General features: G+C 40.4%; 1 protein-coding gene across 2 annotated transcripts in view; it reads right to left on the minus strand.

Moving 5' to 3' along the window:
• Nucleotides 1-13675, minus strand: part of LOC118235559 (E3 ubiquitin-protein ligase CBL-like) — a 40434-nt gene extending 26759 nt beyond the window's left edge. For both annotated transcript variants that reach the window (XM_035433012.1, XM_035433011.1), the window contains exons 1-2: nt 13529-13675; nt 2569-2816 (exon numbers count right to left, since the gene is read on the minus strand). In XM_035433012.1, the coding sequence (XP_035288903.1) occupies nt 2569-2816; nt 13529-13675 (395 nt within the window). The remainder of the gene's footprint in view (nt 1-2568; nt 2817-13528) is intronic.
• Between the last annotated feature and the right edge of the window lie 2638 nt (nt 13676-16313).

The following is a 16313-nucleotide window of genomic DNA, read 5'->3' on the forward strand; positions in this document are numbered from 1 at the left end:
AGGCAAATTTCCCTGAATATGGGCATGGGTAATGCAAAAAAAGGGCGTGAGGTATTTAAGGGTCCGTTGATTAGCGTACGTGTGGCATGGGGGTACAGCGACGCGTACGCAGGAAACCAGTGTGCAGCCTAGCCCTGCACAGGGTGGACAGAGACGGAACGAAACAGGAAGAGGTCTGACGGTGACGCACAAGCCCTGTGTCACTGTTAACACAAGGTTAACACAACTCTCTCTCTCTCTCTCATTTCCAACAAATACTACACCGCACATTTCTACACCTCCCACAGTTTATTTCAGTTTGCCTGTCTGACCACAGACACCACAGCAGAGCAGTGCAGGCATTGTAAATAGCCTCAGGTCTGGCCCTGACATTGCACCACACTAGAAGTAGTGGCCAAGGGAAGCCTGCAGCCATTTTGTGTATGAAAAGTGGGTGCGTGTGTAATTGGCCGCAATGGCTCAATGAGAAAAATGGAAAAACAATGCATGCAACTATAAGGAAAAATCCATACTACAAGGAATACAAGGAGCATACAGTACTTCCTTAAATACTTCATATAACAATAAATGCAATAACGAGTACACCAAAATACACCCTCACACTTTTGCATGTAATAGAAAGTGTGATACACAAAATATGAGGAATGCAATTTCACAATATATCTGAGCTAAACATGAATTGACAAACAATTAACTATTGGATATGTGGACTGTATTTATAATATTCTAAAGTGTATTCCTTATATGTGGGGCTCTGTGTTATAATCTTTATTATGCTTTTCACGGATGGATAAAGGGATGGCTCACTCAGGCACAGGAGGGCCTTGTCGATTTTAGCACGGCACACTCAATGATAAATATATGAGAGAGGGCTCAGGGCTGCAGACGCTCAGCTTGGCACTGCAGAGCGGAAGTGCGGCATGCATTCTGAGAAAACTAACAGAACCCAGCGGCGCATCTCCTGCACGCACACACACACGCGCTCACACACACGCGCTCACACACACACGCTCACACACACACGCTCACACACACACACGCTCACACACACGCTCACACACACACGCTCACACACACACACGCGCTCACACACACATGCTCACACACACACGCTCACACACACACGCTCACACACACACACGCTCACACACACACGCTCACACACACACGCTCACACACACACGCTCACACACACACGCGCACACACAGACACATACTCACACACACACGCTCACACACACATGCTCTCACTCGCACACACACACACTCGCACTAACACACACACACACACACACTAAAACACGTGTCCGCAGATTGAAAGGCTTCAGTTCACGCAGGGTGTTCCTGTTCTTAGGCAGGTAGGCGTTTGCGGAGCACGGAGAAAGGTGATGCAGCACAGATGTGCGCCGATGCGTTTTGTTTTCGCTTGCGCCTTTCTCCAAGCCTGTAACGCACAGACATTGGGGGGGGGAGGGGCGTGGTACCGGGCCGATTTGCATAGACACAGGGCAGAGGAAGGCAATGCAAAGCAGCCCGTGTGTAACGACTTGACTCCGTTTCACACAGGGAGGGAGGGAGGAGGTGGAGGCGTTTCGTTATTAATCGTTAAATGCGGGTGCCAACACCCAAGACCAGGTCCAGCAGCCGGACAAAGGAAGCCCTGTACCGCGGGGCCAGCTGGGAGGGGTGACATCACATAAATCATTACGTCTGAGTGCTTCCTGCAGCAGTTTCTGCTGGTTTCTGAACTCGCCTAAATTGAAGGTTGTAGGCTCGAATCACACGAGGAGGCGGAAGCCGGGAACAGGCACGGACAAGGCTGCCTTGAGCATGACATTTACCCCAAAGAGCTTCAGCGCACACCATTTGAATAAAAGCACAGCGTGTGCCGTGGCGAGCAATGTAAATCAGACTGACAGCCCTGCATGAGGATGTCTGCTAAGTAAGCGTGCATTGTAGCATAGCGTTTCTTTTTTTATTTTTGTAAAAACCTAACAAAGATGTCCTGCTGAGATCTATTACAAGACGGCAGCAAGATGAAACAAAATAGATAAATCATGCTGGACAACAACGCAAACTCCAAGAAAGCAAGGCAATACATCAAGAACAAATATACTGTAACCTGTAATTCACAATCTTATGCTCGCTTGTTCAGGAGCCAGCACCTTGTCGTGATTAGGTGCTGATGAAGCCAAATTTTTTTTAAACCGATGACACTAACAGAGCCTCTACCTTCATGGCAAAGTCAAAAGTACAAAAATGAGGCTTATTACCGTATTAATGTGCGCTTCCTAAGAATGCAGTTTAAGCAGACTGTAATTACAAGCGTTTTGGAACACAAGCACAATGTAAGGATAGCATATTATCCAACACATTTTTATATATATTGACTTATATATCAATGATACTGAATAAATATGATATTAATTTTCCACATATATTACTTTAACACAGGAGTAGCCTCCAACCAATAGATACTTTATTAATCCCTAAAAGAGACTTGCTTGCAACAATAAAGCATAAATGGCAAATAAAGGTATAGAGAGCACCCTTTCCCCTGGCCGTTACCTGGGCTGGGTGTTCTCCTCGTACATGCGTTCCCTGCCCTCCTTGAACAGGCTGATGGTCTGCTTGGTCTTCTTGGTCAGGTTCTCCATGAAGACGCGGAAGTACTCGTTCTCGCCCAGAGTCTCCATCTTGCCCTCGTAGCGGGACAGGATAGTGCGCAGGTGCTGGTAGGTGTCTGGCAGCAGGTCCAGGATGTAGGGCGGGCTGTTCTTCAGCGCCAGCTTTGGGTTCTGGCAAAGTCGGACCACCTGGGGGGGGGGGAGCAAAGGAGACGGGAGTGGTTAGAGAAACCCTATTGGAGTACCTGGGTCACTTCAGTGAAACATCAAATTATGCACGCGGACATCACATTGTGAGAAAAGTCAGTTAGATTAAACGCTCAGCATGCGAGGTGTTGTCGTGGAAATCAATAAGGGCCCAAAATTTACTGCACTACCCCGATAACACAGATGAGATGAACTCCAGAAAAGACCATGACAACAGCAGGGGGTGGGAGAGCAATGAAGAGAAACACTGTAAAAAGTTGGAGGCACACTTCAGCTTGAGAAGAAATATTATTGGCCTTAAATTATGCAATGCACTCCATGGAAAACTATAGACAGCATATACAGAGAAACCAAATCCTCTTTTCTTTGAGGCTATGCGATACTTAAAAATATATATATTATCATTATTTTTCTCTAATTGCTCCAAATTTGGAATGACCAAACATTTTCTCCATCAGCTCCATCTGCAACCTCCAGCAGCATTTTGAAAGCAGGTGATATCGGCCTGTGTTTCTCATTAGGGGCGCAACATTTTACAATTTTCTCTACAGGAGGACGAGCTGATTTGTCCTTGCAATTGCTTTAGCACGTTTTTCGTGGTCCCATTTTACAGTAGTGGACCCACTTAGAGGTGGCACAGAGAATTTTCAGAGCACCGTGCCAGAAATAACTGAATAAGCCCCCGACTGCGGTCTGTTTCCTTTCAATAACGATCAGTCTTTAGTAGACTGATAGGCTACAGACCTTGTTTGATAAATATTTTATTTAGCTAATCTGGGAAATGAAGACATAAAAATAGACAAAGGCTTCATCTTTGAAATCATAGCCTAAAACTGAAAAACCTTAAGTCTTAAGCCAATAATTCTGAGCCTGTCGTGTGCACTGCAAACCGCAATTTGTTAATCCAAGGCCGATTTAGCCTAAAGAGAGTAGCCTAGACTGTGTTTGCACATCTTCATCAAGGCAAATTGCTTTGAAAGGAAATAAATTTATTAATCATACAGAAAATTCTCAAACATTCAAGTGCTTTGAAATGAATACTCATTACAGCATTAAATGCAAAAACAGTTAAACGGTTGATTGTATGAGTATCTTGTGTTTTTCTGATAACAGTCATACTTAATGAAACTCAATTGCTCTATTTAAAGTGTGTTTGAGTGAACAAACTCAACCTGTTACTGTTACAGTTAGCTTTAATTTAGCCAAACACAAATTATAAAGCCATCATTTGTTTATAAATACATATATAGTGTAGTCTATGAGTATTTGGACAGTGACACAATTTTTGTTGTTTTGCAGCATACATGCCCATGCCATAACACTACCTTCACCAAGTTTCACAGATAAGGGGGATTCTTTGGATCATGAGCAGTTCCTTTCCTTCTCCACACTTTCCTTTTTCCATATATCAGGATTCACTTGCTAGTGCTAACGCTACTGCTAAGATGATAGCTATTTTAACAAACCATTGATAAAATGTATTTATTAAAACATTTTCATTATATTTTGGCCTTTTAGCAGGGTTATTGGCGTGAAACACAGAAATGTTTATGAGTATGTGTAGCATTTCTCACCAGAAAAGAATAAAAAGATTAAAACTGGTGAGCTGGCCTGGGATATCATACTTGGAGCTAATGGCTAGATGAGCAACGGGCTAGCTAGTCCTCAAGGTAACAGTGTTATCCTCCTGTGAAGCTAGCTAGGTTACAAAGTTGACAAAGTTACATTAATATAAGACATAACGTCAACATTATTTCTTAATTACTATATGAATACATCAGGTTAGTTAAAAAGATAAAATATTGATCAACTTGTGACATTTTGTAAAATTACTGCTGTGGCGACACAATAAGTTGTAAGATTAAGTTAAGTTACAATGCATACCAATATACTTTGCTTTTTCGATTTCTGCATCGATTTCTAGTGGGTTATTTATGATTCTTAGGGGGCTAATGGTGCGGCCTAGTCAAACTCTGCTTAAATTAAAACAAAATGTAAATACACCACATATGAATGGGCAACTATACATAAAAACCCTTGTGCCACACATGCATGCACACACACACACAATGTGACAATTAGCCTACTTATTTATGTATTTTGTTTGTGCCTTGTAATTTTCATTAGACAAAAAAAATCTGATTTTCTAATTATATTGCTTCCTTATAAGATTTAGAATCGACCAGAAAGTGCTTATTTACTTGAGTAAACAGTCCTCCTCCTACTTGTCATCACACTGCAGTTCGTAAGTCAGGCAAGTACAGACATGAGTCAGAGGAAGACACTTCATGTGTAGCTGCCCAGTGCAGCCAAGTCAAACTCTGCTTAAATTAAAACAAAATGTAAATACACCACACATTTATTTATTTATTTTGGTATTTTGGGGTCTCTAATGAGATGCTGTCATCCCAGCCAAACTGAACCATGGCTTCCCAGAGAAATGTTAGCATTAAGCCCATATGACCCATCTATACACTACAACAGTGCCTTAACAGGATGGGTTCCCCAGCAGCTAGGGCTATATGATACTTTGAATACCTTTTTGTCCTTTTGTCCTAAAGTAAAATCCCAAGACTGCTTACTATTTTTTTTTAGCTTTTTCCTTTTTATCTATTTTATGTAAAGCACTTTGAATTGCCTCTGTGTATGAAATGCGCTATACAAATAAACTTGCCTTGCCTTGTGTCGCGCACAAAATACAAGCCACTAAATAAAAAGCAATGCTGTACAATGCCATGCTGCTACCACCTGTCAATAAGAGTTCTGGTTCCCCACAAATCGCCTGTTCTACCAGCAGCCACAGAAAACATGTGGACAAGACAGGATAAACTGTAGGTTTTTGGCAGGAGCTCACTGCAAGTAATTGGGAGATGATTCACAGTCACTTCCTGTAACTAAAACCTTCTTCACCACGGAAGTCTGCTCCCTCCCTTGTTCTCACAGACTTCTCTTTGTGACCGTGCGGTTGGCTGCGCTTTCAGATTTAGCAACGTGTATGCGTGTTTCGCTGCTGGGGTGACTTCTGTGTACTGGTGACAAAGCACTTGTTGAAAAGTCTACAACACTGAAAACAACCATAAATTCCTGCAAATAGAGAACCTCTAAACCCAGGCTATATTAATTATAGCCACTCCCCTGTTTTCCTAATAGCCGATTTATGAGATGTATACACTGCAGACCAGGCAGTGACAGAAAGTACAGAAAACAAGGCTTAAATGTTTAAAGTTAGCAACCAACAAAAAAAGGAACCGACTTGTATCAGATTGGTTACACACTTATCTTGCTGCCATTCATTTCCTTCTTGTTTTTTTAGCTAGACCCTTTTTTACCGATGTTACTTATTATTCAGCTATTCCTTTTCTGTACCATCATCTTTGTTCTAATGCTGTGCATTGACTGCATCGTGCTATGGCTGTCTTATGAGCCCCTCAGGATAACAGCTTCCGACAAAGGAATAAATAACAGTCATTATAAAAAATTTGGAAGGCTTCCAGCCGAGAGGTAAACCGTCCGCCTCATCAAAAGGCTATGCCGCCAAAAAACAAACACATCCTTCCCGGCACACGCATTAGCCCCGAATCGAGTTTTATTCGAAATAAACGGACACATAACGCACTTCTCAAAGTGCGCGGCAGTCACAGCCACATGATTAATGGATGCCGGACAGAATCGGGTGATTGAGGAAATGGACCTTCATTGGATTTGTATTTCCGTGCCCTTGCAAGAGATATTTATTCACAAGTGAGACTATGCACTGATCGCCTCCTTGTTTGTGCTGAAAGACCCACTACCTACAGAGTTCTTCCGGGCTCCATGACGATTCGAGAACAGGCAGACCTGCTGGAAAATACTTTAATTTGGTGCTGCTTGACTGTTGCAATTACAATTAAATTCAAATGTTCATGGTTTTGCAGTTAAATGGTTTTTCAGAAAGACCAGCTGTGCTGAATTTGCCATTTAATGCTCAGTGATGTGGAAACCAGAACTCTCAGAGTCTGTCACATCACTCCTGATATGTTATCTCAGCATGTCTTTCTTTCGTTAACCACTGCATGGACAAGATTCACTGATCCACAGAAGACACTACGTCTGACCACTGAATGTAGACCAATACCACTATATCTGTTTTCAGCCAGTTCTGGCGCCAGCTGTGACTTGGTGTTGGGGGGGATTTAATGACATTACAGAAAGTTCATAGGCCACCCAATGTATGAGCAGAGACAGTTGGTGACATCATAGAGAGGCAACAGTACATCCAATGAAGAAAAGGCCTTTAGGTCATTCTGTTCCAGTCTATGAGAACATGCATACATCCTTACAGACAGACAGAAAGAGGGCCACCCAGAATGAAAAGTACGCACACATGCAGATGTTTCCTGGGACTCTGAGGGCTGGCACCTCCTCCAGCATCCCCTTGGAGGCCCAGAACACAGAGGACAGAGAAAAAGGCACTCTTCGGTTGGACAAAAGACCACAATATTCACATTGCATTTTACATTTAGGCATTTAAGAGACACTCTAAACCAGACACGTAGAGCTCATATTTTAAATGTAATCAATGTATACAGCTAGATGCTTACTAAAGGTATTGAGGTTAAGTATGTTGCTCAAGAATGCAATACCAGTGCCCCACAGAGAACCAAACATGCAACTTCCGGTTTACAAGCCCGGTTCCTTAACCATTAGACAACACCGCCAACTGGCACATAAAAGTGTTCGATGATGAGAAAAAGCCATATAGTACAAGTATTAATCAATCAACCCAGTTAGACAGAAATGGCATTGGTATGTGCCGGTATGTACAGTTACACATGTTCCCTAGGTAGATAATATTTTCAAACACACTTCAAACATATGGATCAACTGGCACACAAGATACCAGAGAGAAGCAATATTGCTTTAATCAAGTAGAGGAGTAACATAAAGGGATAATGCTGAGCACATTTACAGTGCATTTCAATGAACTGTGACGCACAATCCCATTTATTCTTTTTGGAGATTCCCTGAGCAATTATAGCTACATTTTAATGCATATGTCATTTTATTTTTTGCCAAGCTAATTCATATTCCGCTTATCAATCACATGGCCAAATTCAAACATGATGGTCATGGCTGCATTTAAGCCTGAAACCCTAGCCATAGAAAACTGGGATTTGCGGTTCTGATTTCCATAAAAAACTACCGGTCGGGAGGAGACCGTTAATCCCTGCCTCTCAAGCAGACGCTGCTGTACACACATTGCAGCCTGACAGTTTGTGGAAGCATCTACTAGTTTATAGATATCAAAACAACTATTACAAGAAAACAAACAAAACAAATCAATAACATTACAGAAAAAAACAGCTATTTCCATTTCTCTGTACAACACTAGTCACCATCTATCTCTGTATGCAGATGATTTGCTTCTGTATGTCAATAATCTCTCCACTCATCTTTACAATATTCTCAAATTTTGGAAACATCTCAGGCTACAAGATAAATTGGTCTAAGTCAGCTTTCCTTCCTCTGAATAATGCAGTGAACTCTGAAAACCTTTATACTGATATTCACATAAACAAACAATTCCACTACCTTGGGCTGGGAATTTGCACTTCTATCAATAATATCACCACGAAAAACTATGACAGAACACTAAATTCAATACTAGCCGACCTAACAAGGTGGTCATTGATCCCTCAAGCCATTCACGTAGGCGTCTCTGTGGTCAAGATGAACATAATGACGAGGATTAACTTCATTAGTTCAATGATACCTCTTTCTCCTTCAGCAGGCCATTGGAATAAACTTCACCCCGCAATCACTAAATTCATTTGGAATAATACATCCCCACAAATGAAGTTTTCTATACTTCAATGCTCAAGAAACACACAGGGGCAAAAATGACCTAATTTTATTTCTGGTCCTACACCATGCAAGCACTGAATACAAGACTCGATCCCAAAGCTCATAATACAAGGTACCCTATAGCCTATAAGAATACAAAGTCAAAGCTCATTGACTACAAGATGTGGTGTATTCCAACATTCCACAAAAGCTCTGTTTGTCTAATTTGGCTTCATTATTCTCAGAAAATTATGGTTTGGTGGTTCTTTGATAAAATTTCAGACTCTCCCCTGAAATATCGTCTTCATCGTCCACTGTTCAATAATTACTCAATTACAGTGGGTGGTAAGCCAATATCTTTCCCTTGCTGGTTAGAAAAATGTATCAATATCCAACTGGATGTTTTACCAGATAAAAACTCAGAGCTTTCCAGGATATAAAAGAATCATAGAATATATCTGGTACCACTATCTTTTTCTGTTTACAATTTAGAGCGGAGCTCAATACCAATGGAGTTCCCTGCGGCTCTAAAATTGACAGCCATCCTATGCTTAGAATTTACACATCCGGCACTCAATTTGGTCTTGTCTCTAAACTTGAGTCTCTACTCACTCAGACAATTTCACAACAACTGGCAGTTTGCAGAATTCTGAGTAATGATCTAAGTATTGCTAATATTAACTGGTCTAGGGTTGGGCCCAATATCTGGCTTGCCTGCAGAAACCCAGATCACCAAATGATACATTACAACTTATTATGTTATGCGAACAAATCTCACCCCAAAGTTCAGTTTTCACCAAATCATTCTTGCTGTCTTTTCTGTCCCAAGGAACTCCAGATACATTTATGCATATGATGTGAGATTGTTCTGATGGTCTGATGCGTTTTGGTACTCTGTGGCATCAGCATTATCATTGATAACTGGGAAGAATGTACCTTTCCCCTTCGCTTTGTTTTTGCTAAATGATGACTCAAAATGTCATTTTCGATTCCTTGTCGTTGCATTGTCCTAGCCGGTTTAACCGCTACCAAAAAATTAGTAGCAACACGAATAAGGGCTGAGGTTTCTGGCAGGCTGATATTCCTGTGTTGTGTATCATCTTGTAGCTTACCAACATACTGTACAGTAGGTTGGGCTTCCTCATTGAGCGTATGAATATTATACATACATATGTGTAAATATGTATACGTATGTATGTGTATATATGTATGTATATTATTTTCTTTCTAGGTTGGTATATATTAGTATAGTTGTGTTATACAAATTTATTTGAGAACATCACAATCAGTAGCAGCTTGATAACATGTATTATGATGATTCACCGCACTGTCCACCTTGTGGGGTTTTTTGTCTTCTACGTATTGAACGGGTCTGTGTATATATTGTTTGGTTTATCCTAATAAAAATTAGATCACAAAAACATTTTTAATTACCAAAACAGTAACATTCATCAAAAATCTGCATTTTCACGATGCTATAGTCGATATGAAAGAAGCCTTTATCATTATTAGACTCACCAAGGTTCAATGTTCCTTTTATCACATCATTTTTTTAATTATTCAAAATGATTTTTCAATCCATCAACTAGCCAGCCTGAAGTACAAACAACTTTTAGTTCATTTGTACCACTTTTTTAAGCATAGTGCAGTTTAAACCCAGCATGGACTTGGATTGCATTAGCTTTCAAAATGTAGGCCTACTTTATGTACAAAATGCAAGATTCTTGGCATGATTCTATCAGTGTGATGCTTGTCTCACTTAATTTTACACATATGTATGAAAAAACCCAAATGACCAGTGACCAAATGATGAGTATCACACCTTAGTTGTGGAGCAAGAATGGACTTTTACTTAGTGCCTGTCCAAACTTTCTAGTTTAACTAAACCATCAAGGAGTTGGTTTGGTTTTTCAGGCACATGTTAACAGGTTTATAAAACATTACAGTTTGCTTCTATGTAAGTGGACGAATGAAATCATAAGACTGACTTGACTAAAGTAAGACATTGTGGTGCCATTTTCAGTATACTCACTGAAACCTGTTAAAATTATTTCTATATGCACTTGATTTGCAGAGTGCATTTCATAAGCAACTAGAAGCACAGTACACCAAGAGAAAAAGAGACTATGAAAAAGATTAATATAATCTCATGGGGCTGCATTCAGTGACATTTAATTTGCCTCTATGAGGAAAAAACTCCTTTGCTGTGAAGGCAGCTGAAGTCAGCCACTGCAATGTTCCTGACTTGGCCCTGTAAGGGAGTAGCCTATTTTTATTATATTGGCCCTTGGAGAGCTTAGCTTGTAATGTGTGCATCCGGCTGTTGTGACTGATTCAGTAGCAGTGTAAACTGATGGAGAGTGTTCCTTTGTAACTTTAAATGCTAACATTCCTCTGAGATTTTTACAATTATGGAGAGCAGCTTTTCAAGCCTGCAAGTACTTCATTATAAATAATGAAATGTGAGCCTCATCTCAACCACCACCAAAGGGTTACCTTAGCACGCATCTTAACCTGATCCCACAGGTTAAAACAGGGTTAGATTTTGTGCTGCAAGTCACTTAGTAGATCTACAAAGGGCAACCAACCATGACAGCTAATCAATTACCAAAACCTAGGCTAGTTTCTAGTTCTCTCTTTTTCCACTTCCTCTTCCAGTTATAAGTATGGCTACATTGTAAGGCCAGGACTTCAGTGTCAAACTTTGTGGTACTACTCAGGTAAAGTCCTCAACAGTTCTTGCACAAAAACGTACCTACCTGGTATAAAAAGAGCATGAGCAATTACCACAATGCAAGGCATCTGCTAAATCTTCAAAATCTTTTTTATTTTTGTCAACATTTTACAAAATAATTATTCTCCATTGTAGCAGAGCAGCAGTTATGTGTACTGGGAAGCAATATTTAGGGTGTGTGTGGGTGGTTTCACTGGTAACAGGCAGGAGGCTAACCTGCCAGCTAATTATTCCTCCAGACTGTACAGAAACATCAGGAGGAAAATACATTTCCTTAGTGACTAAGATCGACTTCTTATCAACATTTCCCTGGGCTCACCTCATTCTGGGATCAATGAACCTCCCCTGTGTGTCAGTGTGGGGGACAATCCAACATGCCACAAGAGAGTGCAGCCGCCTCTGAACTTGATATGAGCCCAGCCAATTAAATAAATACACACACCAGCCAGTCTCCCAACAAAATGAATACTGGGAACACTGGTAAACACACAGAACTTTAAGGCTCAAAAATAAATACTAGATGGCACCAGTAGAGATCAGGCACCTGCAGACACCTGGTTATAACCACATGAAATGTCAGCTTGGGCCTCAGATCTGAAAAGTTACTTTCTTGGGATAAGCCTAAAGCATTCACAATGAGATCACCAATCAACTACTTGGATGAGAAGAAAGATGCTAGATATTAAACAACAACAGAAAAAGAAAATGAAACAAAAAACGCAGGTTCATTTTCCCCCATGAAATGTCATGAAAAACCTAGGATAAAATGAGAGGAGAATAGTGACATTCATTATGTTGCCTGAATGTATGAGCAAAAGCTCATCTCTTCAATGAGCCATTAATACACAGAAATGATAAGAGTTTTAACACCATGCTTCGGTGACAGGGGTGGAGGGTCAATATATGTGCACATTTAATGTAATGATCTATAAGCTATTAACGTATCCAGAAAGACACCCCGACTCATGCCATCTCTGCTATATAGAGATGCAAAGTTCAAACCAAAGCAGAACAGTGTGCAGGACCAGCATAATGTATTTTCTTGGAAATACTTAAATTCACAGAACTGTACCTGTAGTCAGTCCACTAAAACAACAACTGCCTTATGACATTTAACAGTTATAAACTGGCGAGTGGACATTTTTTAAATAAGAGAGACCTTGAGTGAATGAAGCCTTATGTATTCCCGACTGATTTAACATGAATTAAGCTAAATCACTCGTATCACAGTTATACCAATAATATGTACGGTCTGGGACCTGATTCACATGAATCGAAATGCTGTAAGAGTGAAGGGTTTTCTGACATGAACTCAATGCGACCTATACTGCTAAATCACAAAGTGAAGCTGCGTTTTAAGATATTCACAGCTATTGATGCATATTGTGTAAGTAGTTTCGCCAGCGTTTTACTGGCTTTCTGAAATGTTGATTCGCTGCTGTTGCAGCAGTGCTTTAAATTGAATGGCTGCCATAAGATGAATTTAACATTACGAGGTGTACGTGCATATATGCGACCACAAGGACATCGACTGCAATAAATCATGTAACTTAGTTACCCAACATTAACTTAGCTGTTAGCAAAACCTAGTACAGTAATTTAACTGAACAATTTATTGTTCAAGAGCCAGCGTGCAAGCTGTTAAGCTCACAGAAGTAACAAGCTAACTCGCTATTTCTTGTACGTTAACTAAATTAGTTAACATTAGCTACACGTACAAGAGGTAGCTTGAAGAAATGGTGATGTGAGTTAGAGCTCGTGGACGTCATTAGACCACGTCCATACATTAATGAAATAGTAATTCTAGTCTACATACAAAACAGACTGCCAAGACAACTGAAAAGTTAAATGTCGGCTATGTGCATGCCCGATGACAAAGATAAAACGTGCATTGTGATATTGCTAAGAGAATTAACGTTAGGCTATGACAAAACGTTCATGTTTACATTGGCTAGCTGGGTTACTGCCAACAATGTAAATTGATGTTAGTCCAGCTAAATAAATAGCTAGCTAGAGCTAGCGGCACAAACTCCTAGCCAGCTAAATAATTAGTCAGTGAACTTACTAGCTAGCGTAAGCTAGCTATCTGCGGCACTGCTTGTGTCAGCTTTCTGCCCGGAACAGTCGTTACACTAACCTTGTCCATAAGTTTCCAACATTTCTCCACCGTTTTTTTGTCCACGGTCCCCGGCTGATTATGGGAATGAAGGTGGTGGTGATGAGGCTGAAAAGCGTCCTTCATCATCCCGATTAGCCCCCCGCCTTTCTTTAGATTTCCTGCCATGCTTTGCTGCAGCCGGCCGGGGAGACCCCCGGGGGCCGGGGGGCTGCCCTCCTTCCCAGGCTGAGTGGTAATTCGTCCGATCACCCTGTAGTGTACAGCGCTTGTGTCAGATTCGAGTAGGGCTCCAAAGAGAGTAAATAGATGGGGGTCCTATCGCAGCAAATGTCCCATTAAATCCCCTTAGCTTTCATTATCAAACGCTGACACCGACGCAAGCTGCAGGAATCTGTTGCAAAGTTGCAAAGGAGTGCTAGCCAGCGAGATTAAACCACTCCTGCTTCGAGAAAAAAATAATTCAGAGGGTTTTGCCGTTGCAATCCTTCGTAAATAACGTTAGTGCAAAAGATCGTGTTTTCATCTGCTAACGTTACAAGCTCTTTACTTTCTAGCTAGCTGACTGGATATGTCGTTCCCTTTTCCTGCGCAGCCTCTTCTCTCTGTCTGCGTCTCTGCTCTGACGGGAAGTTTTTGCGAGTTGTGCAGTAGGTGCTAGCTAAATCCGGTGGGTACACCGTCAGAAAACTCTGGAAAAGAATGTGTAAATCATCGAACTACCGCTGCATTACACATCGCTGTGTCGAAGACGAGATATCCGTAATTTAGCGAGCTAGGTAATACATTTGATAGATAATTAACATAGGGAAAAATATTAGCACCGCCCTCAAGTCCCCTCCCCTCGTGTGTGGGCGGTACTGGCTAAGTCTTCGTGTACATCCTTTTCCGCTTTTGGAGCCCCGCCCTGTTCCCTGCTCACAAACACACCCCCTCCGACCGCGCCCCCTCTGGCTGTGAGGCCCTGAGAATGGCTGGTTAAAAAGGGGGCGCGCAAGTGGAAATACAAAAATTTGTGGGAATTGGTTGTTAACCTAGTAATAAGCTTGTTATCTACGTAATTTATTCGACAGATTTTAATTTTTTCATAATTGTTTGATTCCAGAAAGAAATAAAAAGTTGCATCAAATCCTGAACAGTATAAAAACATCTTTGCATTCTCTAAGCACACTGAAGCCCTTTTGTCTAATTTCCTACGGCTTCCTCGGTTAGTTGCCTGGTTACTGTCCATGTTCGTTTTCACAATAGCAAAGCCCACTGTTATGAATGAGGCCGTTGCTATAAATAAACCCTCGATTCATGCCACCAGGATAGAAAGAAGGACCATACAGACCACAGCATTTTGAGTAGACCTATACTTAAACAATACTTTATGCCATCTTGGTTAATAAACTGGACTGGTAACCAGATCATTTAACCGTTTTATGCCTTTTTAAACATTTGCCCCAGCTTTACCTGTATTTGCGGTTCACATTTGAAATGTGTGTGTTTATTCGCAAGTTAATAGCAGCCTTAGAAAATATGGTTTGTTAAATGTATAACTTTGCACAATTCTTTTGGACTTTTATTAGTAACATTCTCATTCTTCAGAGGCAGATACACCAACCTGCCAATATCATTATTGCTAATTTAACAGCTAAACACTGATCTAATAGAAATGTAGCTATTTTTGTTTGTTTTCATGGGTACTTCTTAAAATTTTTGTTTGAGAATCTGAAATTCCCACTAGAGGGCATCAATAGAATAGAAACTTAAGTTTTTGTTCCACAGAAGACAGCACTGCTCTTATAGCGCTGCATTGGTTCTAGCAGAAGAGCACAACGTTTGAATGTAGTAATAATCATACGTGATTGATCATAATAATGATTTAATTATTAAGAGGTATTGTTGCCGTTTCAGATTACATTTTATCAAACAGCACAATACATAAGTTGATACAATTTTACAGAAAAATCCTAAATTAAATATTTAGTAAACACTAAATTCTACCCATTATAATTTGAACTTCATATAAAACCTTTACTACAAAGCAGCTGTATTTACTAATGGAGAAAAAAAACGTTTAGTTTGGTGAAGGGGAAGAGAAAAGATCTTTCCAGGTTAATGTGGAAGACAAAAAAATTAAATCCACACTACACAACAATGAAAAGTTTATACATTCTTTCAGGAAGCTACCAAGTGCTTTGATTGTAGCAAGGCTTATATTATACCGTATATTTAGATTACCAAAAAGCAATTGAAAAAGTATCAATAAGAGATGCATTATCAAAATGAAAACAGTCAGAAACAGGAGGCATTTCAGAGTGGGTGTGCAACTGCTCTTATCTGAGCAAGGTACTAAGGGAAGTGGTGTGCCACCAGATCAGTGTTGGGATCACTGCTCCTCATTACATTTTCATAAATGACCTTGACAGGGATATCAAAAGTACACTATTAAAATGTTCAGATGATATAAAACCAAAAGGTTTAGCTAACAGTTTGGAATCTACTAAAATAATCCAGGAAAAATTTAAGAGTCCAGAAGTAGGCAGAAACCTGACAAATAAAATCCAATATAGCTAAATGTTCTACATGTAAGAAATAAAAATGTAAGACAGGACTACTTTATGGGAGGAACAAAATTGGAATATGCTCAATTTGAAAAAGACTTGGGAGTAATAGTTGATCAAAACCATTCAGGTTCTAGACATTGTGCTGTAGCAGTAAAAAAAGAAAAAGCCAGCAGGATGCTGGGACATATAGACAAAAGTTTTGAGTATAAATCCTAGGAACTTATGCTTATGTCACATAATACCTTTTTCGGAAT

Source organism: Anguilla anguilla, chromosome 9, assembly GCF_013347855.1.
Source record: "Anguilla anguilla isolate fAngAng1 chromosome 9, fAngAng1.pri, whole genome shotgun sequence".
NCBI classification, from domain to species: domain Eukaryota; kingdom Metazoa; phylum Chordata; class Actinopteri; order Anguilliformes; family Anguillidae; genus Anguilla; species Anguilla anguilla.